General features: G+C 41.0%; 1 protein-coding gene across 1 annotated transcript in view; it reads right to left on the bottom strand.

The window, feature by feature from the left end:
• The window catches only part of CPXM2 (carboxypeptidase X, M14 family member 2), a 79,801-nt gene that overhangs the window by 24,615 nt on the left and 33,059 nt on the right, over positions 1-22,127 (bottom strand). The window contains exons 3-5 of the mRNA XM_075504040.1: positions 19,996-20,135; positions 5,245-5,329; positions 4,551-4,701 (exon numbers count right to left, since the gene is read on the bottom strand). Of these exons, the coding sequence (XP_075360155.1) occupies positions 4,551-4,701; positions 5,245-5,329; positions 19,996-20,135 (376 nt within the window). The remainder of the gene's footprint in view (positions 1-4,550; positions 4,702-5,244; positions 5,330-19,995; positions 20,136-22,127) is intronic.

Raw genomic sequence — 22,127 nt, 5'->3', positions numbered from 1 at the left:
CCAAACTCTTAACCTGCAGTAGTTGCTTCTTGAAAATTTTCTACCAATATTTGATCTTTCTAATTATTTCCTACAGTTTGATTCTGATGATAATGATAATTCTGAGGATTGTTAATACTTCTTCAGAATAGTATACACTTCATTTTACAAATAAAATATGGAAGAAAACCTTTTAATGACACCCACTGCATTGCTGGGGGATGTTACATATCTGTCTTGATGAGTATGGAGAAGCATAATACATTGGCCTTTCCCAGGAGAATTATTGAGAATAATTTTTATTCAGTCTTTGCTCAGGCAATTATTTGGACTCATTTTTATTCAGTCTTTGCTCAGGCAAACTCCCAAAAAAGTTTCAAATTGCCCAAGATTAAGTCTTAGCTTTGCAGTGGTAAAAGCAGAACGCAAAGACAGACTGTCACTCTAAGCAAAAATTTACTCTCACGAGTAGTTCACTGAATTTAGTACTGGTGTATACACGATCACTTATAACCAAAGATAGTTGTAGAAAGTCACAGTTTTATCCAAAACGAGCACAATCCTAGACTTAATCAGGTAGACTGGCAAGAAGAGACAAGCAATGAAAATAAGACCGAATGATGCATCCACGGCAAAACACAGTACTCCATTACAGAGCAGTTCAACTTTCATCTTGGGTTGAAAGTGATGGCATAATCATGACACCAATGATAGTTTTCTATATAAGAATTATTAAAAATTAAATTTAATCACAAATTTATTCCATTAATATAATTGCCTATTGCCTTGAATACTCTACAGTATAAATAAATGCATGAAGAGCTCAGCTAATTTTCTCTCTCTTATCTCTGGGTACTTTTGATCATATGCAGTTTCTTTTTGATTTTCCTTAGGTTTGAGAAAGAACAGGCAAGGAAAGTACATCCCTTCCTCTGAGGCAATTGCAAAAGATTGCGCGTGTCAGTCTACATCTATGTAAATACTAACATTTTTGGAAACTGGAGAGGGAATTAAATACCGGTGCTTTTGTCCTCTTTTTCCCCAGCAAGAAATGGCAGCACTCATCCTTTGCTATAGGTAGAATTTTCTGGCATCTTTCCTCCACAGCTAAATGTTTTTCCCTTGGTGAAACAGCAAATCCCTTCTGTTGCCTGAAAGACGGTACCGACGCAGTTGGATAACACAGCTTTTTTTGTAGAGCTACTGCGACAGTCTAGAAAAGGTTGTTTGTCAAAACTAGCCTACAATACACCAAAAAAGTATGTTATGAATAATATATAAGCATTTCACTGATAAAAATTAAAATCATCTTATATAATACTGATTAGATAACCAGTAACTTCTCTGTCCCAATTATCTAAATAGTGTTTTCTCCTGATTTGTCCAACTTTTAGTGCACCTAGCATATGCAGCAGGTTGTATTAAGAGAGCCCTACCCACAGGAATGGGTCCTAACTGTCTGTAACCATTTCCATCCCATTTTGCCAGTGCTAACAAGCTTTCCTAGAATATTAATAGCTTATTCAGGTTTCTTCTTTATCTGGTATTCCTTTCTTACCCTCGCTTGTGAGCCTACAACATGATGGAAAGCTGATGTAGAGTACAGACTGAATGCAAATCGCTTAATTTATTCAGGGATTAATAAAGACACAAAACCTAACATTACAAGTTTAAAAGACAGGAAAAGAAATTCAGTCATGAAAAATTACTTACTTTCCTTCAGCCTCACTTTTTTCCTGGGGTATTTCCCTACGTCCCATCTGTCCATGCATCGTCATTGCCTCAGGAGGACACGGTGCATGAGAGCTCTAAAACACAACCAAACTGCTCCTCCTGACAACTTGATTTCTTGTATGTTCACACTCAGGGTACAAATATAATCAAAACCACACCAGGTATTCAAGGAAACTGAGCATCGCATAACTTCTTTCATGGGTCTCTGGGCTTTGGAAAGGATAGAGGTGTGTGAACTGACAGAGCTCCACCTCCCGATTTGGATGAATTTAGGAGACTTGCTCAGTTTTACGGAGGAAACCTCTGTCAGAAAAGACCCCTTGATTTCTAGTCGCACAGTCAATACAGTGTATTAGAGCCGCGCTATCAAAGACGCTGGACCCATGGCCAAACCTGTTGGCTATCTAACTCGGAACGAGTAAGAGGACACCAATAAAGGGTGAGGAATCCAGTTACAGGGAACTGCAAAAAATAAGTCACGTCCTACAGGAAGAAAACGTGCATGGAAAGGCCTCTGCAACCTGGGGAACAGCTTTGTTTTGAGCGCCTTGCGTGCGATGAATAAAATGAGCTAGAAGAAAGAAACGTCAGTTCTTTCTGAGCTAAAAAGACAGGTCAGCAGCTTATCAAAACCTATTAGTTCTTTCAGTCCAATTATATTTTGAATAAACACACCCCATTCCCATTTGTGCTTCTCAATGAACGAATCTGGTATTTTCTTTCCAGAATAAACTGAATCAGCCACTACAGGCAATTAACTCAATAAATGACTACCATGAAGAAGCACTGATGCTGTTCCTACGCTAATCCAAGACCTGCAACAAGCCGTAACAGCACTCATTGCAACAGTGGTGGAAGCGCAGATATGTTCTTACCCCCATAACACCTTCACCCACGTGATACAGCCCCGTGACGCTGAAGGGTGACAAATGTTAACACTGCATCTGGCCCCGTATAGGTGTGTACCAAATAAAAAACTGGTGTAAATAGCTGCTGCACTTAGTAAAAATCACCTTTCCAAATATCGTCATTTTTCCTCTTTCCTCCTTAAATACAGGTTTATGGAACTGAAAAGGATTGTGAGAATTTCCCTACAAGCTGCTCTCTAAAATGGTCTGAGTGTCATCTCTGTTATTCCCTGGAGACCTCCGTGCGTGTCCTGCATGCCAGTAAAGTCACGGTGCTGATGAAAGCTATGCTTTTCCTTCAGCCTCACACCCTGTGTTATAGAGAGTGGGTCCTCTGCAAACCTGCATAGGAATTTGGGATCGATCACTGCTTTTCGACAGCCCTTTCAAGAGCTAAGGCGAAATACTGGCTCTGGAATTACCCCTCCAGGGTAAAACGTACAGCAGGAAACAAGCAACCCACAGAGCTGGAGTTTTCTAAACCTATGGTTGAAATAAATCAGAATCCTACTGAAAACATGAATGTTCACATATGCAGGACACCCTTGGTCACTGCCATTCAAGTCCAGGATGTTACCCCCAGAAAAGCAGTTGTCTAAGCGCTGCTAACTTCCACTGCTTCACGGTAATACACCTACGGATGAAGTTTTATGACAATACTTGCTCCATACTTCTCTTCATCAGAGAATTATCCCTTCTGTGCCCCAGACTGTTTTTTTTTTTTCCATGAGTATTTAAACATCTAAAGGACAAAAGTCAGGCTACCTCTGCTTGCAATGTGAAGACCCTACATCAACAGTGGAATTGGAGGCAGCAAGTCTCTGAACAGCAGCAGGAACAGTTAAAGCAGTAATGATAGGCTCTGGAAAGGCAGTTCTCTTTCTGGCTTTAGTATTTCTGAAAATACTATTCATAGCCCCCTGCAAAAAAAAGAGAGAGCTATCCCCAAGGTGCCAGAATTTAAGATCAAAGAGAAATAAAAAAAAAAAGCAGATAAAGCAGATAAGAGATGTGGAATGAGTAGTGGGCAACTTAGAAAAGGTTTGAACAAACAGTTTTTCAAATATTTATATACATACACACACACATATGAAGACACAAATCCACAGTGAGACTATTTACAATGTGCTTAACAGAGACACAGCTTTGCCACAATTTGCAGTATTGAATGCCTTTTTTTTAAGCGGCCTTGTATAAGGTTTCACTTTGTATACACTGCTTAGCAAAACCCTAATTGTATTTTGCATTCATACGATAAGAGAAACAGCTACCACCTGGAGCTTGTGCTAAACATCAGGCTGTGTCTTTTCCACAGTCTTTCCCAAGGACAGGACCATTTACCTTCACCTGAGACTTACCAGGATCATGCTGGATTTGATAACACTTGAAATTTGCTAGAAATTCTTTAGATCCCCAACTCCCCTCCTTCCCCCCCTACAAGATAAGCACTATTTCAGTCACAGTATTTGCCTTCAAATTAATTCAGGGAAGTCCTATGGCCTGTACAATGAAAGTAAAAAAAAAAATTAAAAGTCAGACTACATAATTATAATGGTTCTTTCTTGCCTTAGAAGCTTAAGACATCTGCAAGTGACTGTCCCGTTACGTAATCCTATTGCCTCCCTAGTACACGTGTACTCAGTAAGATTAATTGCACTGCACTTCAGCCCAAACAACAGAGAAAATCTTGTTAGATCTTCCATGCAATCTCGTTTTATTAATAACGCTACTTATAGACACTATGCAGTTGCATTTGAAGAGTTATCCTGATACTGCCCATGTATCTGGACAGATTATTTTGTTTCTTTTTGCATAACTCTACTCACTGAAGACAGGTATTATATCAAAAGCAAAGATATCCAAAGGAAATAAAATTTCCGAGTCCTGGCACAGGCAGCCACGTCAACATCAATTGAGAAAGACTCTTACCTGGCAAAGGACACCCTAAGATTTCCAGTCTCATACAGATGCTACCTTCTTCAAACCAGGACCGAGGGTTTATACGGATATAACGTGCAACCAGCGGCACCGGCAACATATTAAGAACTGGAATTTCTTTCTCACTGTTTCCTTCAAAAATCTATGCAGGCCAAACATATGAAAACGGCAAGATCAGTTCTTCAAAAAGTCTTTTAGCACTTGTGGTCATAGAAACAAATGAAGTCACCTGGTACAGCCCCAGATTGATAGTGGCTCAGGCCAGAATTGCTCTTCAAAGAGCACAATCCCCCCCATGACCCCTCAGAGAGGGGCAAAGGAGCCGGAGCTCCACACCCTCTCCCTGGCAATAGGCACCTCATGGGCATGAGGTGTCCTCAGGGATCAGCAGACTGATGCTAACCCTTGCACAGGCCGTGCAACAAGGAACATATCTCCTCATAGGCAAGACCACTGCCAGGGTGGCATTCACATCCATAGGCAGACACATGCAGATTTGCCATATAGGATATTCTCGGTCCCCCTCTGTATTATGTGATTTGCTCTTAAAATTAGTGGGACCACTGAGAGGTGTTGCCTTGTAGTCTTACACTGACTAATTTGACAAATCAAAACTCCACATGGTCAGCCCCCACTTTCCCCACCCCTGCTCTTCTTCATAAAACATCTTTTTTGTGATACTCACCACATCTCCAGATTCATTTCTGACAGCAGTCCATGCATGACTGTCATTGCTCACCAATACTCTGTAAGAGGTCACCCAGTTACTCCTTGAAAAAGACAAAGAGTATCTAAGTTATTTTTTCATAACTTAGTGTCGTGGTTTAGCCCCAGTCAGCAGCCAAGCCCCACCCAGCCGCTTGCTCACCCTCCCCCCTCCTGGTGGGATGGGGGAGAGAATCTGAAGAGCAAAAGTAAGAAAACTCGTGGGCTGAGACAAGAACAGTTTAATAATTGAAATAAAATAATAACTATTATTATTATTATTATTAAATTGTAATGAAAAGGAAGATAACAAGAGAGAGAGGAACAAAACCCAGGGAAAAACAAAAAACAAACAAACAAAAAAACCCAAGGGATGCAACCACTCACCACTGACCGACCGATGCCCAGCCCGTCCCTGAGCAGCGATCGCTGCCCCTGGCCAATTCCCCCAGTTTCTATACTGGGCATGACGCCATACGGTACGGAACAGCCCTTTGGGCAGCGGGGGGCAGCTGTGCTGGCTGTGCCCCCTCCCAGCTTCTTGTGCACCCGGCAGAGCAGGGGGAGCGGAAAAGTCCTTGCCCAGTGTCAGCACTGCTCAGCAACAGCTAAACCATCAGGGTGTTATCAACATGATTCTCATCCTAAATCCAAACCACAGCACTGTACCAGCTACTAGGAAGAAAATTAACTCCATCCCAGCTGAAACCAGGACACTTAGAATGACTGCAAATTGTGTTTGATGTAATAAAGCTTGTAAGACTGCTAGCCATGGAAATCCCACTTGGCAAATTCATGTCAGTTGGCTGAAAAGATGACATGCAAATCTAGATTCAACAGATAATTTAAAAAGCCTAACACATAGAAGCAAAAAAACAACAAGAGAATATTCTGGGATTCGAGGAGGTGAGGGATTACTGCTCTCCTTTCCTTTTATATGCAGAGTTCAATATAAATGGCTTATCTAGAACAGATGCATCCAGTGTTCAAAAATCTTACCTTTTCAGCTACAGAACATTTATTATTTCTGCTGTTATTACCAGAGAGGAAGGGAAAAAAGTAATAAAGACTCTAGGATGAAAAGTCCGTGAATTTCAACCAGCAAAATTTCCATTTCTTCCAATACAAGAATGACTGGAGCCTGCAGTCATTCTTGTATTTATTAGCAATAGATAGAAACAGAGAGACAATTCTGTCTCTGCACAGCAGAGTCCAATTGATCACAGTACTAGTGCACTACTACAATTACCGAGATCAATCTTCAGTAAGCTGGTCTTTCTAGTAGCCTGTTATCTGATTTACAACAAAATCCCTTTTAACCTAAACAAGCAAAATCTTCATTTGTACTTAAATTATGCCTTCTCTGTATTCAGCTAAAGAAGAGCATGAGGAGAAATAAAATGCTGCTTCCTATGTTCTGAGTGGAGTTAAAGCTACGTAGCTTTTACACTGTCGGCATTCCCCACGGTAATGTGTATACAGCTATGAAGAAGGTAGTGCCCTGACTCTCCTGTCATATTTGTTGGTCTGAAAGGGCAGCAGTAATTTATTTTTTTTCCCTAACACCTTCCTGGTTTCAATAGGCAGTGACTTGGAGGAGAGTTGTGGCTTGGAGGTATCTTTGTACCGTAAAGTCAGTCCGGGATGATTACATTCTATTTTCATGTATATAAACTGATCGTGCGTAACCAGCAGTCCTCTAGAGCAGTCACTCTGGAACATGGGTTCTTAGCTAAGCTACCCAGTCAGATTGCTGGGAGTGAAACGAGCTCTTGGGACTAGAAAGAAGAATAGGGGCAATTTGGGCAGTTATGGGAGAAGCATCAGAGTATATGGATCAGAGATAAGGGACTACCTGGAAGGACAGACACGGCTAAGAAAAGCTTCCCCTTGTACTGCACCCATACAAATGCAACTTGGTTTGCTTTTCTTTCTTTTAAAATCAACAAATAATATTAGCAAACTACCTATGAACACACACGTTGACTTCACTGTGTTTATGTTTCAAGGGACAAACTAGCCTTTACGTGTTCGCTAAAAGAGAGTCAGGTTTCTAGTGAAGAGCAAAAAAGGTCAGGGGCAGAACAAAAGCAAATTCATCAGCCAGAAGATCAGCACAAGTTCACCCAGCTTCATCTTGTACAAAATTGTGAGCTTCAGATGATACCTAAGGCGATGCATGGCAGCAGAAAATGTATAACTTTAGATTTCCATCCGCTATTTCATTTTCTGAGTAACAGTGGTCCCACTCACACAAACGATTCAAACTGATGTCCGGACTTACAATGACACCTAAACCCAAAGATTAGCCAAGTGTTTAGTAGGATTTAGAAAAGCACTTCTGTATGTACTATATTAATACCCCCCAAAAGTCAAACATGAAATATCATCTGATTTTGAAAAAACGACTGAACAAACCCAGCTCTATTTTACACGCTAAACCAGCCCTTCGCAAATCTTTCACCAGTCTTCTTCAATGAATAGATATTGCCGTTCACGTTAAGTGGAAAAATCTTGACTTTTGCCAAGCAGACTGAACTTTTTATTATTGCATTGAAAAGATGAATACATCTATCACCTGTAAGGCACACACTACTTCAACGTTTGTTAAACAACTTGGAAAAGTTAGCAGCCTTCTGAAAATACTAATTGTCTGCCTGTCAGCAGAAGATCTCCTGGGGTAGGGGATTTGCCAGAGATCTGTGAAGTGCCATGCTGGCATCTCAAGTCTTCGTGGCTGTAAAATGGTATACAACAAAATAGACAGTGACTTCGGTGCATGATAAAAGTTTCTACTAACTCTTGTAAAGAACTTTACTTTCTTCCCTCAACTTCTGCAATAACCTGGCAGCTGCACCAGAAGATTTCACTGCGATCCTAAGTTGAAGGAAGGCAGACTTACGTCTAGCAAAGATTAGAATTAGGAATTTTGGAAATGGCCAACCTCAAAACTCCAGGAAGAGGAAAAATAACTTTTTCCAATTGAAAAAGAAACCAAGTTTGAGAGCAAAACTCATGGGTTTGAATGGGGGTGGGGGTGGTAGTGTGCATATTTAGTGCACATAAAACGGTGGTGTGGGGCTTTTTGGTGTTTTTTTTTTGGTTTTTGTGTTTTGGGATTTTTTGTTTGGTTGGTTGGTTTTCTATAATATTCTTGGCCATTTTTCAAAATCAGGGTAAATGACCAAGACAGGCAACTTTACAAACCAGAAAGACATCATTGCTTCTGAAGTATTACAGAACTTCCTTTACTTCAACTGCACAAATAAGATTAGGAGCACAAACACAATACATCCATATTCATTACTCTACAGCTGAAAAAAATTTTCAGACACAATATCACAACCGCATGAAAACAAGGTAATAGTGGACGTTCTGTATAATTGAGAATTTTGTAAGAAAATCATGGCATATATAGACAGTTTTTAAAAGAACCAGCTCATTTTATTGGCATAAGTGTTACTGCTACACTAGTACTTCCAATCTAGGACTTTTATTTACCATATTTTAATTTTCTCACTCCCTACCAGTTACAAAGGTTCAAACTTCTCCCAAAAGAAAATGTATACTAATTAGTCGTACACATATTCCAGCTTGAGTGACAAGTACCACGCTTTTCAGAGGCAGTCTGCCAATTAAAATACAAATAGGACTACATCCAGTCTTGCACATTTGCAGCACAGAAAGACTACAGAGGGTCATGGGACAAGATAAATCAGCGTAATATATTAGGTCACACACCATATCCTATTAACTGTGCTTGCCTGGAAGGAATAAGCATCCACTTTGCATTTGTTGAGATGCAGAATAAAAACATGACAGGTGACTGGATCCTTCTCCCACTGGCACCAAATGCAAAACCGCCTCTAGGGGCTTAAATTCTTCCCCCTTTTATCCAACGTCATAAGAAAAACAGCTTCTGCCGATATTGAGAAGGCTGCTGTAAATTCAGATTCCCCTCAGAAACGGCATCTTCTGCCTCGAAATCACATTCCCCACGGTGGGGAAGGGGACCACCGCATGCATTCATGTGTTCAGAGTATCTGGAAAACTAGCAGAAGCTAATGCACAGGGCTTCTGACCAGGCAGCTGAATATCCTTAAATCCCAGCTATTTCTACAGATACAGAGCATCATTCACATACTAAAACTTCTCGAAAGCTGCAGATTTTCTACACATGTGCAGCACAGGAGGTCTGATGCTTTCAGGAAGCAGATGGATGTGTTGCACGTGCTCGAATCAACAGCCAGTCTGTTTACAGTAAGCACAGGGCTTCCTGGAATTGAAGAGTTTACTACATACATGGCGCTCAGTTCCTTTATGTAGACACAGAAGTCTAAAGCTTTCAGGGAAATCCATCACAGAAACACGACAGGTAAAGCAAAGTCTTGTGGTAGAAGAAAGAAGTATTGGGGAACGTCATCTGCTCCGCGTTGTTACCTGATGACAGGAAGATCCATCTCATTGGGTTTGGGATTTGCAGACGTTAATTTCTGCAGCACGTCACAGCAAATCTTTTCAGGGCCCATCAGCATTGAACAATAAAGAAATCTAAGCAAAGCTGGATAAAAGCTATAAAGCTTTACAGTACTTAGGGTGTCCCTACTGTTGTTTTAGAGAAGCTCTTCTGAATTCAGTCTATAAAATCCTCCCTGGACGTACTATTATATTCCTCAGATATTTTGTTGGTTTTATAGAGCCAAGGAGATATAATTCAGGGAAAGTCCTACGCCAGCATTCAGAAAAAGAGTGTGTTCATTATCAAGCTCTTTCTTGGCAGGAAGCTAGGCAATACAGAAGTTATTGCATGACAGTACCTTCAAAAGTATTCAAGGTTACCTCTAGTTCATGGTGCTCTAGCACAAAGTGCTGCTTACATGACTGCCTCACAAATTTCATCAATGCTAGAAAAGGATCATGAGATACAGATTGGACAGGAATCATTTGGATTCAGGTGCTTCCCATTAATAATCCTTTTTAAAATTTATGCCAGCCTTATCTCTTCAGGAGAAACCTACCTGAGAAATCTCAGTATCTATTACCAGCATTAATCAATTCATTTCACAGAAAATAAATGCAAAAATAAAAATACGATTCAAATTCACTTAATGTGGTGGGCGTTTTTGTTATCTTTAATTAGTTGGTTTTTGTCTATAATGCATTAGGTTTAGACAAGGCTTATTTGAACATCTTTGATTTTAAATTCAGTTTCTTGTGATGCATGGAAACGTCCAGCTTGTCCACTTCCATCCAAAAAAAGACAAGCTGAGGGATTAAGTGACTTGCCCAGGGACAGAGAGGAAACCTGAATCAAAGCAGAGAATTAAAAGCAGATCTCCTACAGCCCTGTCAGGTTCCTGTCCAGAGGATCAGCTTTACCTTATCTAACCACATCATCAGGCTACTGAGCATCAGGGAAGCCATCAGGACAACACCAGAACAGCAACGCATCTTTCTGCCTTGCCTTCCCCAATATAATTTTCTTACTTTTCTTTATGCATCTTAGACACGCAGATGAATCCCAGCTCAGCACAACACACGGCGAGTGCTGAATGAGCAGCAGTGGAGAGATGCCAGGCATTTGGCTGTCCAGCCTTCAGCAGGCGAGTACATCAGCTGGGACTTCTGACTATTTGGATATGGGGTTTTTTGTTTGAGCAACATCTGCTGCATGTAATATTTTAAGGCCAAGCTTCTCAATTATGGAAAGCTGAATAAGCAACAAGTGAAATAAATCTGATTCTCTTATCCTAGTCTCTAAGGATGCTTTTCCACATCACTAAAACCCCACATGATTTGAGGTGAACAAGGAAGGTTGGCAGGTGCCGGTCAGCAGAAGCTCAAGCCCACAGTGGCAGAGACGCTGGGGATGAGACTGGCAAACATTGGCAGGGTTCACGTTAGCATCATCTACAATGGACCTGGCTCCAGCTGACAATATTATTCTTCTGCTGTCATGATAATCTGATTTATCTGCATTACAAAACCCTAAAATCAATAGAAAATAGAACCAGACAGGCACACAGATGAGTATCCTCCAACAATAAATAAATTGACAAGCCAAAATACTTGAAATAGCGGAGTCGCTTTACCGAAAAAATGTTAGGCAAACCTTAGATTAAACTGTACTCATGCAACAGAATCAGCATGCTGGCAATTAAATGGCTTTCTGCTTGAAAAAGTAATTTGTAGTCTCATGCAATTAAATGTAAAACCATTAATATTAATGTTCTATAATAATATTTATGCTGATAAATTTTTAAATCATCCACTGCACAACAGTTTCAAAAACGAGCCAAGTCAAAAAATGCTCAGGCTAACCACAGGTAGCCCAGCAAGTTTTACAACCTAATTAAAATAAATATGATTTAAGAGATGGAGCTTGACTAGCAAGCAAGGGTATTTTTTTTAATAATTGAAATCTTTGAATGTTTAATTTTTAAAATTGCTTCTAACTGACTTAAACGAATATACTGCTGTGAAATCTGGCTCTTTGGAGGCTCTACGAAGAAAAGCTCAGGGCCAGAATTTCACTTGCTCAGAATGAATTAAGCACCGATTTCTCAAAGCTCTCTTCTCACTGAGGAGGACTGGGCTTTGCAAATGCATTTCCCACCCAGCAGCTGCCACTTACAGCCAGGTTTTCACAAGGTTTTAATCTCTGATTTTCTGACCTTTCTAGAAAATCCGGTGCCAGCTGTGGGTGTTTCCTTCTGCTGTTGGACATTCAGACAGTAACACCTGAAGGGGCCAGGCCTCCTGTGTGCGGTCAGAGACATCCTCTGCCCCAAAGATTTGAGAGTCTTAACACCTCTCATTTCGGGCCACTCTTTGCAAAGAGATCTGCATGCGTTTGAAATTCTTCCTACACCAGACTTTCCCCTTTCATATCTTCTGTATCTGCTAAACACAACCAAGCTGCGATTCCTTTTCTTCTAAACCTCCTTTTGTGACATTTTTAATTCTCCGTTCTCGTTTGCGCCTATCACACCTTTGTAAATCGATCACGTATTCGAGGAGAAAAATCTGAGCTATATAGGCACTGCTTCACTATGCCTTTTTGTCTCCTTCCCATGAATATTAAAGTAATGGAAAAGGGAAAGCTCTGACAGTTACCAGCAAATACTGCCATTTGTGTACGCAGCTGTGAGCGTATTTAAAGTAACGCTGAAGGGGCTCACGTCTACCAAGCGCACCCAAAGACGCGGCCGAGTGCCCCTTGGTGCGTGCAGAAGGGATGCCGACTTGGGCAGGCTGCGCAAGGCACGGGCGGAGGGGAAAGGAGCAGCCGCCTGATGTCCCCTAGGTAACCCCACGCACGATCGTTCTCACTGCAACGAGACATAATGCACACGCAAAATATACAAATCAAGGCTGTGATTAAGAAGTGCGAGTAATCTGTCGCCTGTAGTCTTTTGATGTATCTTTTCCTAAAGGCTTCAGGCTCTTTTGATTTCAAACCGCCCATTGCAGTCCGTTCCACAGAGGTTAAAAAAGAAAAAAAAGTTTTCCTTCCTCTTCTGAACATCCCCAGTGAGCCTGGCTGGCCAAAGCAGGTTCTCTCCACACACCACCACCCTTTCCCAGTGCAAAGCAGTGGTTAACCAGGCAGGAGCCCTCCTCGGGGGGACGGCAGCGACCTGCTCCCTCCCAGCGCTCCACGGCAAGTCACCGAGTCTTTGGCAAGGGTCGTAACTGGAGCAAGAGGACCATGACAAATCATACCCACAACAGAACGTTATCACTTTTGACATTTTCGTCAAACTTGTGAAAGTATAAATACATTTCTGGGTGTGCCGTCAGAACTCCACCTACATGGGATCATCTGAGCTGGTCACAAACCCAGCTCCCCAACACCAGGAGCAGATGGCGAGTGTTCGTCAGCAGTGATGAACGCTGTACCAAAATCCTGTGTAGGGCACAAGAATTGAGGTGGACGGTTAACATGGCACAAGAACTGAAGTTAAGTAAATAGGTGGAGAGCACTCGAGACTGAAGCTGCTAGAGGCTGACTCTCAGTGCTGCAACTGAAAGCCCGTGAGATGGCTCCACCAAGCCAGAGTTAAACGAAAATATAACTTATTAAGAAAACCAATCATAACCACTAGTATATATGTAACTAGTGACATTAATATACCAAGGGAGCTTTTTCTACACTGAATTCAGGTTGTTTTGTAAATCCCATCAATATACTTGATACGATTTCAGTGGATTTGGAACAATTCACTTTGAGAGTCTGACTTTGGGGAAGCTGTAATAACCTCTGCAGTCCTGTCACCCAGTCAGGGCAAATAACAGTTTGCACTGATTTAATGCACTGTAGCAATTCAAGTCAGTACACAGCAGCTGCTTATTTTATTACACGGTTTGGATAAAACATGAAGACATTTTCATTGAATTTGCTGAAGTTTAATCAGGGTGTGTTTTCACAGCTTCTGCATGGGGGTAGAAGGTACTACTTCAAAAGTCAATGCCACCTATGTCTGTTGTCCTTGTGAGCTGGACAGGTTTTAGAGTTTATTCTACTATGCTTTCAAAAGCAGCATTGTGCAGTTGTTGTATTTTGTCCCTTCTCGTGTACAGTGCAAAATTCTGTTTTCTTGGGTATCTGTAGAGACAACTCAAATAGCTACAGGTAACCACTCCACGGTCCCAAATGTTAATGCAGCTACAACTGAATGGATTATCACTGCTCTTTCACTCTGATTATTGGAATACTGAAGATGCTGATGGGATTATCTCTTCATGAAGCCAATCTTACTGCTGACACCATCGTCTTAATACCATGAATGGCTGAAGCAAGGATTTTTACCCACTTGCAAGCAAGGAAGTTTACCACCTTGCAATCCTCTCATACAGACTGTCCATAAAAGCAAATCTCAGCTCCTGAGGAATTGCCAGTGAGTATAGCAATAAATTAAAATTTGGGGCAACACATTCATTTTGTGACTAAAGAAAGAGCAGAATGCTGTACTGCCAAAATTAGAAGCAAGTAAACTGTACTGACCTAAATTTATCCTCAACTATATCTCTGGAAAGTACCCAGCTTGCTACAGACCTACAATTCCCTAAGGACAGTTTCTCAAAAGGGATGCTGGGGGATCAGGAAGGGCTACAGTGCACACAAAGCAGGCTGAGAATGAGGGTGTACTATAGAAAATTGCAGAATTATTCCCCTATTCAATTACAAATATCTTGTCTTTAGGAAAAGCATGACCAGACACAAGATCAAATCTGCTGGATATTTATTATTTGCTATCCCTATAGAATAGCACAAGGAAGTCAAACAAGGGAGACAGTAGGGAGCATGTAGTGGCATCTACACTAACTTCTAGTTAAAACATGGCTTCAACAGTGATGAACAAAAACAATCAGTTTAAAAGTAAGCAATATGAGTAAGTCATTATCATTATTTCTTCCAGCCAGCAACACCATTGATTTGTCGTCTCCTCCAACCAACCAGCCTTTTAAGCCCTGTTGCATGTTTGCAAGGCATGCAGATTAACCTCCACCCAAATCAGACTTTGAAAAATGCCACCCCCCTATTTTTTTTTTCCTTAAAGACAAATATCTTGCATAAAAGTAAAAAAAACTTCAATCTTTTCATTAGGATGAAAGGTCTTAAAGAAAACATATTTGGAAACAAGTCTTTTTTTTCTAAAAATGTCAGAATTTTGCTTTGGAATTTGAGCATTCTGCAGAGATTATTTAATCCCTTTTTTATTGTTGTCATTTTGTTATTTCATGGTGTGCAGTGATAGTGCATAATTTAACATGGTTGAAAGATTAATTTTAATAAAATGCATCAAGTCACAAATACATCTTACTCGCTGAAACATGGCATCCTCTAGAAGTCAAAACATACTCTGTGTTGAAACAGTCTGAAGCTTTACATTACAGTCAGTACACATTGAGTCTATTTAGATATGTGGGCTTCCTCTTGATACAGAAGATGGTGCTGAATTATCAAAAGATTGTTTGGGTTGTGGGAAACGTATTCCTACATTTTAGATTCTTGCCAAACTGTTAAGAGTGATTAATTTTTTCCCCCCTCTGTCAAGAGAGTGCATATTTTAAGCTACCACATCATTGCTTTAAATATATGGCACAATTCCACAGTGATGCTTCCAGTGTCCCACTCAGCCTTGAGCAGTTTAAAGATACTTGGTTCATAAAACTGAAGGATGCGCTGGCAGCAATAGAAAGAATTACATATTGTGTTTCTGCCCCAAATATTCAGCCATAAACCCTCCTTTAGCACAGCTATGGCACCATCCACCTCTCGGATGAGGACATCACATGCCTTTCTAAAAGGTCACACCACTCACACAACTTTCTCTAGCCTGAGAGGGCAAACAAAACAGCTCTGCAAAGAGATGTCACCAATGTCCATCTATCAACTACTGGATATTCGTAGTCAAAGTGTGGTAACTGTCCGGAGACACTGATCTCCGGATGTTCTCAGTTCATACAAAGGAACTGATATTCAGCCCACTCTCAAGGCGTTAGCTGTTATTCATATCAACCCGCACTTGTGGCACCTCTGCGTTTTGGATAACCTCAGTGTAAAAATCAAAAAGGAGTCCTGGTTCTTGCAGCTGGGCCCTGCTTTATCTGAGAAATTTAACATCTGCAGATCTTCTGGATAATCTAAGCAGAGTTTGCTATTTATGATGGTAAAGAGAGCGCTTTGCCATGATTTCATGTTTCCCAAGAAAGCCTGAGGTGCCTGAACAGCAACAGCCCTTGAGTCCTCGTGCTTGCTTTGACTGGTAAAAGGAAGGACTCCTCAAATTCAGGAGGTTTTGTTCAAAGCCTATTTTTTTTTCTTCTTACTGGAGGAAAACAGAAAAGCAGAAAGATTTGGTTCCACATGACTATCATGGATTTCACAGCCTTGATCACAAAATTTGACTCAGAAGTGTTTTTCCTTAAAAAGGGAATGATTAAACAATTCAAGTACTCATTACTAACCAAGCATGGTTTCCTTCTTTCTCTAATCGGGTCATCTGTGCTTTCACGAGCTGTTTCTGTACCTTGGCCTCTTCCTCCTCAAGGCTCTCACGTCTCAAGCACAAGAGCCCTGGACAGGCAAGCAGAACCACAGCCCACGGGGGAAGACAGACATGAAATAGCAACTTCCCAAGTGAGACTGGGAGAGGAATAACTGAGGTGAAGCAATTTCTGCCAGCATACAGAAAGTGACAGCCCCGGGCATTTTTGTGTTCTTTGCATTGCATCAAGTGTAACCTTCAACTCATCCACTGCCTCTAAAGCTCCAAAAAAACCCAATAAACAAGGCTTGATGTGAATAGACTGTCTCTGTGTGGAGTGGGCCATCAGCAAAACCAGACTACAGTTGCCAGTGCTGCTACAGAGGAATGAAGTGTTGCTTCCACCACCGATACACTAGCTCTGGCTACAACATCAGACGGACCAGCAGAATCAAAGGCCAGACTGCTAATAACTCGGATGTTGCAGCCCTGCAATGAGGGGCAAAGTTATTTGCTGCAGGATTCAGCAGAGTGTCCTTGCTTGCCCTCCCCTGTAATTTTACAGGTCCTCATTGAGTCAGCAGCAGGAAGCTAAACAGACCAGGGGAGGTACAGATCTGATCTAGGCAGAAGCTCAGAGAGGACTTTCAGTTACGTAAGTTTTTCCAGTTTGTTAAAGTTTCTTGTTCAATACAAAGAGGAAAAAGGAAAAAAAGGTTCTTTTCTGATTCTTTATCACTATCGCATAACAGCATTGGTGAACTTAGCATATATCCTAGTGTCTTGACTTTTTTAATATAAGGCTGGGAAAGTCTCCAAGGCTTAAATAATAAAAAAAAAAAAAAAATCTTACCTTGGCTCTCAAGCTTGGCAGGCTTTTCCTTCTAATACAACACAGATCAGAAGGTTGTTTTTTGGCACTCCTACCTGAAATAACTTATTCTCCAACATATGTTTCTATTAGTTATGAAAGCACTATATTCTTGTCACATAACTTCATGAAGAAGTTGGGAAAGTGCCTCAGGTAACAGAATGGCATCTTTTTGTACAAACTTCCATATCATAAACAGTCCTTTTTGATACCATCACAGTCAACAGCTAAGTATAAGAGAGGGAAGCTAATGAATCTCCTTTGCTTCTAGTGCCCGTTACAGCAAAACAGTCACAAAAGAACCTGCCCACACCAATAAAAGTCCTACCACCCTGTTTCTCCTGGGCTGGCTTACAAAAGTGAATTCACTGCATGCAACCCCTATGACTACGGTGAGGTCATTATCTCCTGAGTTTCCCCACAAGTACCAAAGCTTCCAATCAGTGCCTCTGAACCCCACCCTAAGGCAACTTCTGCTCCAAGCTCAGGGTCTATACCATTGCCTGGATTCCATTTCCCTTTGCGTAGCTCTTCTCCATACCAGGATTTTGTGTTTTTTTTTCCATTTCCTCTTGCTTTCTTGACTGCTGGAGGAATTGGGGTAGAAAGTCATACTAAGATCACCTTTCAGATGCAACAACGTGATTAATTCAGAAAGCAGCATCTGCCATCTTCCTGGGTATGATGTTCCCAGGTGCTGAGACTCTGGAAATCCCAGGACACCACTCTTGGTTCAGATGAGGGCTGCATACATCAGCCTAAACTCTTTTGAAAACATGAACATCTAATTTGGTACCTCAGGGAGTACCAAGTTATTTTTAAAATCTAAGGACTTACACATGCAGAAGCAGAGCACACTAACATCAACTACACTGATTTTATCTGTTCAATCTGATGAGGGGAGAGAGAAAATGAGGTGGACTCCACGGAAGGCAGTCCCACAGCCGAGGCTGTATCAAGAGACACCAAGCAAGATGGAGGCCATCACACTCTGACAAGAAAAGCCACCTCCATGGTAGTAACTTGTGAGCAAGCTGGAGGTAGGGAAGGAGGTCACCCCTTCCTGGGACTATTTCTCCCCACTCCCCTGACCCCTCCATGGGGCAGAGCTTTATGTTACAGGACACGTTTTCCAGGAGGCATTAGCCTGCCCCACAATGCAGCTGGCCCAGTTGAAACCACCTTTGCTCCTATGAAGCAAAAACGTACCTGTTTCTCCACAAATCTGAGTAACAATCCAGGAGGAGCCTGGACCTGCTCTCCCAGCATCAACCTTGCTCCTACTGCAGACCCTCAGAGACCTGCCCACCAGCTCTTTGTGGGGGAAGAAGGCAAAAGCAAAATTCAGTAATTTAAAAACCAAACAAAGAGACAACCGTGAATACCAACTATAAATAGAGTGTCAAGTCCTGCTGTAAGCTCGCAATATAGCTGAACTAAAAATAGCAATACAACAAGACAAAGCAGTGCAGCACTGGTGTTGATATGAACAGCAATGTCAAGAGTATGAATACAGAAAAGAATAAGACTTTGCTACAGTAATTATCTGCTTAACGCAGAACAATGTGGAATAAATATAGAAACCTTATTGCCAAAAAGGCTCCTACTCCCGCAGCAATGTTAAAAGAAAAGAAAAAACCCAGAAAATTAAACTATAGAATGAAAAAAACCTCTTTTTCTTTTTTCTTAGCTATAGTGGTATTTTTCTGGTTTGCCTTTTATTATACAACACACATTTTCTTAAGTGAGAGACCTGACCAGAATGGATCTCAGGCTGCGCGTCTCCTGCGTACTCGGTCAAAAGGCCTAGCAGCACAAGTGCGATTATTTGCTCACGTAATGGAGTGAGACTCAACAAGAAATTAAGAGACTGATCGAACACTGTAAAGATCAAGGCGGGGGGAACACCAAAAAAACCCCAAACATCACCTCCGGCTCCTGTTTATGCCAGCTGATTGCTGGTTTCCTGGTGTATAATTCTCACCCCGTTCACACCGGCTGTATTACAGAGCAGTCTGGGCACCTACTTGCAGAAGCAGGTCACAAAGGAGTAAACGCACACGAGTCTGTGCAAAACAGTTATTTCCCGGTGCCATATACTAGTTCTGCAACACAAGCAGTAACCAGAAAGCTCACAAATGCTTTCAGTGTTGGAAGTGGGCAGCACTATCAGACCAAAGCTGAGTTCCTGGGGCACCCGTGGCTGGATTACCTCCTTAGACCGATGCAGCTGCCTTATTTGTGGCAAGCACTCCTTCCTAAAAGCTTTTTAGCAAGCAGGCTTGAACTGCATGGAGTCTTCCTAGCACCCACAAACGCAGCACAACCTGCCTGCTACCAAGCACGGCAGTCCTAGTCAACGCTTGCTGTGTGGTTTTTGGTTATGTTATAAATTCTTCTAGAACAAAAAAGTATAGATATAAAGTTTGCTTTCACTGCTCATTTAAAAAAAAAAAATCACATTGGAATTTTACCAGTTTGGTGATTGCTTATGTATTAGGAAGTCTCAAAGATCACTGGTTATACTTTCAGATGATAAACTAATCGAGTTGAATATTGGAAAAAGAATTAGGAAGTTTAACAGAAACAAATTTGACAAGGTGAGTATAAAGGCATATAATCCAAGGGAACTGTGGTGCTTCCTTTGCCAGATGTAGATAATGACTATAGAAGTTTGCTACCTTTAAACTTGTATTTTATGCCATATAAAAGCACTTTGTCTTTTACTGTTCCTCTGTTCAATTACTTGATGTCACACAGCATTTCCAGTCTTTCTTTTTTCCTCAAAACCCCAAAACACAATACAACATGAATTCCTTGGTCTGACAGCTCAGAACCTCATGGAGAAAAGTAAGAATGTACTTACGACCAGAGAGAGTTTCTTCCTTGTGTGATGACTCCAGTGAATTTTGTTAGCCTTCGAGCATCTACTTCAATCCACTGATATTGGTCATTTCTTCCTGCACACCAAGCACCATCATAAAAATCATTTTCATTAACACCTGCCTGAAAAGAAGGCAAAACTGTCTTCATAAATCAGAACCAAGAAACTGAAGGTCTTTCATGGGAAAAAGAAAAGAAAACATGAAGTCATTATTCATTCCACTTACTCCTTTGGCTCTCTTAAGACCCCCAAGACTGTCATTCTCAACAGCTATATGGAGCAACCAAAATATTTTCTTACTCAAAGCAGGGAGGGGAATTGTGCAAAGTCCCTTCAAAAACTAAGAACCATTACATAGAAACTTAAGTTAGAGTGAGAGAGCATAAACAGAGCTTCAGTTCAGTCCACCTGTCTGCGCCTGTGGCCTGATAGAGCCTTTATCCAGAACAAATTATCCACGTGGTCTTCAGAGTTATGAAAGTCCTAAAAAGCCACCTCCAACCCATGTAAATAACGGTCAGCGCTGGAGCAATCTTCTTTCCCCTGGATGTAGCAAAGGAGAGTGTAGAGTGTATGGAAACAATAATACCATTTCCCACCAATTTTCAACGCCAGAATTACTAGTTTTCATCACTAGGGATGTTCCAGCCTTAAGGAAATTAATACCAAAGGTAAAAGATTTAGGAACGCCCAGCTGTACTCCAACTTGTGTACCAATCTATATCCCAATTTATGTTGGCAAGAACACCACAAACAGTCTTCTCAACATTTTCAAAGAAATAGCTGCAAGGTATTTTCAGCAAGCTGTATTCTAAATACATCTGAAATAGCACTTAAGGAAACATAGCATCCGAGGTCTTCAGATATTTACCTTATTACTAAAGCCCAGGAAATGTTTAGCACCAAGCTGGCTACTGCCACAGAGAGCACAGAAGCTTTTTAATATGGTTCTCTGAGGCTATGTGTATTTTTATGATATTTCATCTGTGTTTAATGTGGATTTATCATTGCCATCCACACAATTCCAAGAATTAATATCCTTAAATATTTCCCAAATACAAATGAAGAGTGTGGAAAACTTTGTAAGTTTACTTTAAAGACAGATCTCAAAACTCCAGTACACAGCTATTATCTGTTCGGTGGTATATTTTCCGTTGGTGCATGTATATACAAAACATAAATGAAGGACCCAAGAATACAACTGACAAATTTCCCAAATTATCCCTCAGCTTCCCACTGAGCAGTATTAGCAGATATTACAGTCATAGCTGGGTTACAATGGCAGAGATTGACAGGTCTGTCTACCTCCGCTTTTACAAATGCTTTCTACCAAAATGGGCATTGGGTAGGTCTAATTTACAGAGAGAGGATGCAGTTGTTGATCCCTTTATCCAATGCGAGTCTGGTGGCATATGAAGGAAGTGCTGCAAAACAATTTAATTTGTTCCTAAATCCCTGAAACTTCTTGGTTTTTCAGGTATTCAAATCTGAGATAGGGCAGCTTAAAAATTACGTGTTTTCCTGCATCTGCCAAATTTACATTAAGCCACCTACTTCTGTGTATTAACTCTGATATTTTAAAGTGGAGTTCATATAAAAATCAAGGTACAACATACAGAGAAAAATTCTATTAACAATGAAAGATAAATTCTTCAAGGAGAAATGAAGAATGGGAAAACATAAGAATATAAATATCATCACTGACCTGAGTTATAACCTTTTTCAAGAAAAGGTTTCAATGCATTTTAAAATATGATGGAATTTGAAGTAGCCTTAGGGTTTAAAACCAATGCTTGCCAGGAAGCGTTAAGATCTGCAGAGCACCTTGAACCAGCATCGTGCTAATTCCCTTCACACTGATGAAATACACCAATTTCTGCAGACCAAGTACCCACATCTCTCATTGCTTCAGCTGGCATCCTTGGTCCTCATTCAGACTGATATTTCCCATTGGTGTGATGTTACAGAATCACGGAATCGTATAGGTTGGAAAAGACCTTTAAGATCATCAAGTCCAACCGTAAACCTAACACTACCAAGCCCACCACTACACCATGTCCCTAAGCACCTCATCCAAACGTCCTTTAAATACCCCCAGGGATGGCGACTCAACC

This window comes from Mycteria americana, chromosome 6, assembly GCF_035582795.1.
Source record: "Mycteria americana isolate JAX WOST 10 ecotype Jacksonville Zoo and Gardens chromosome 6, USCA_MyAme_1.0, whole genome shotgun sequence".
NCBI lineage: Eukaryota > Metazoa > Chordata > Aves > Ciconiiformes > Ciconiidae > Mycteria > Mycteria americana.
This window is presented reverse-complemented; position numbering and strand designations above follow the sequence as displayed.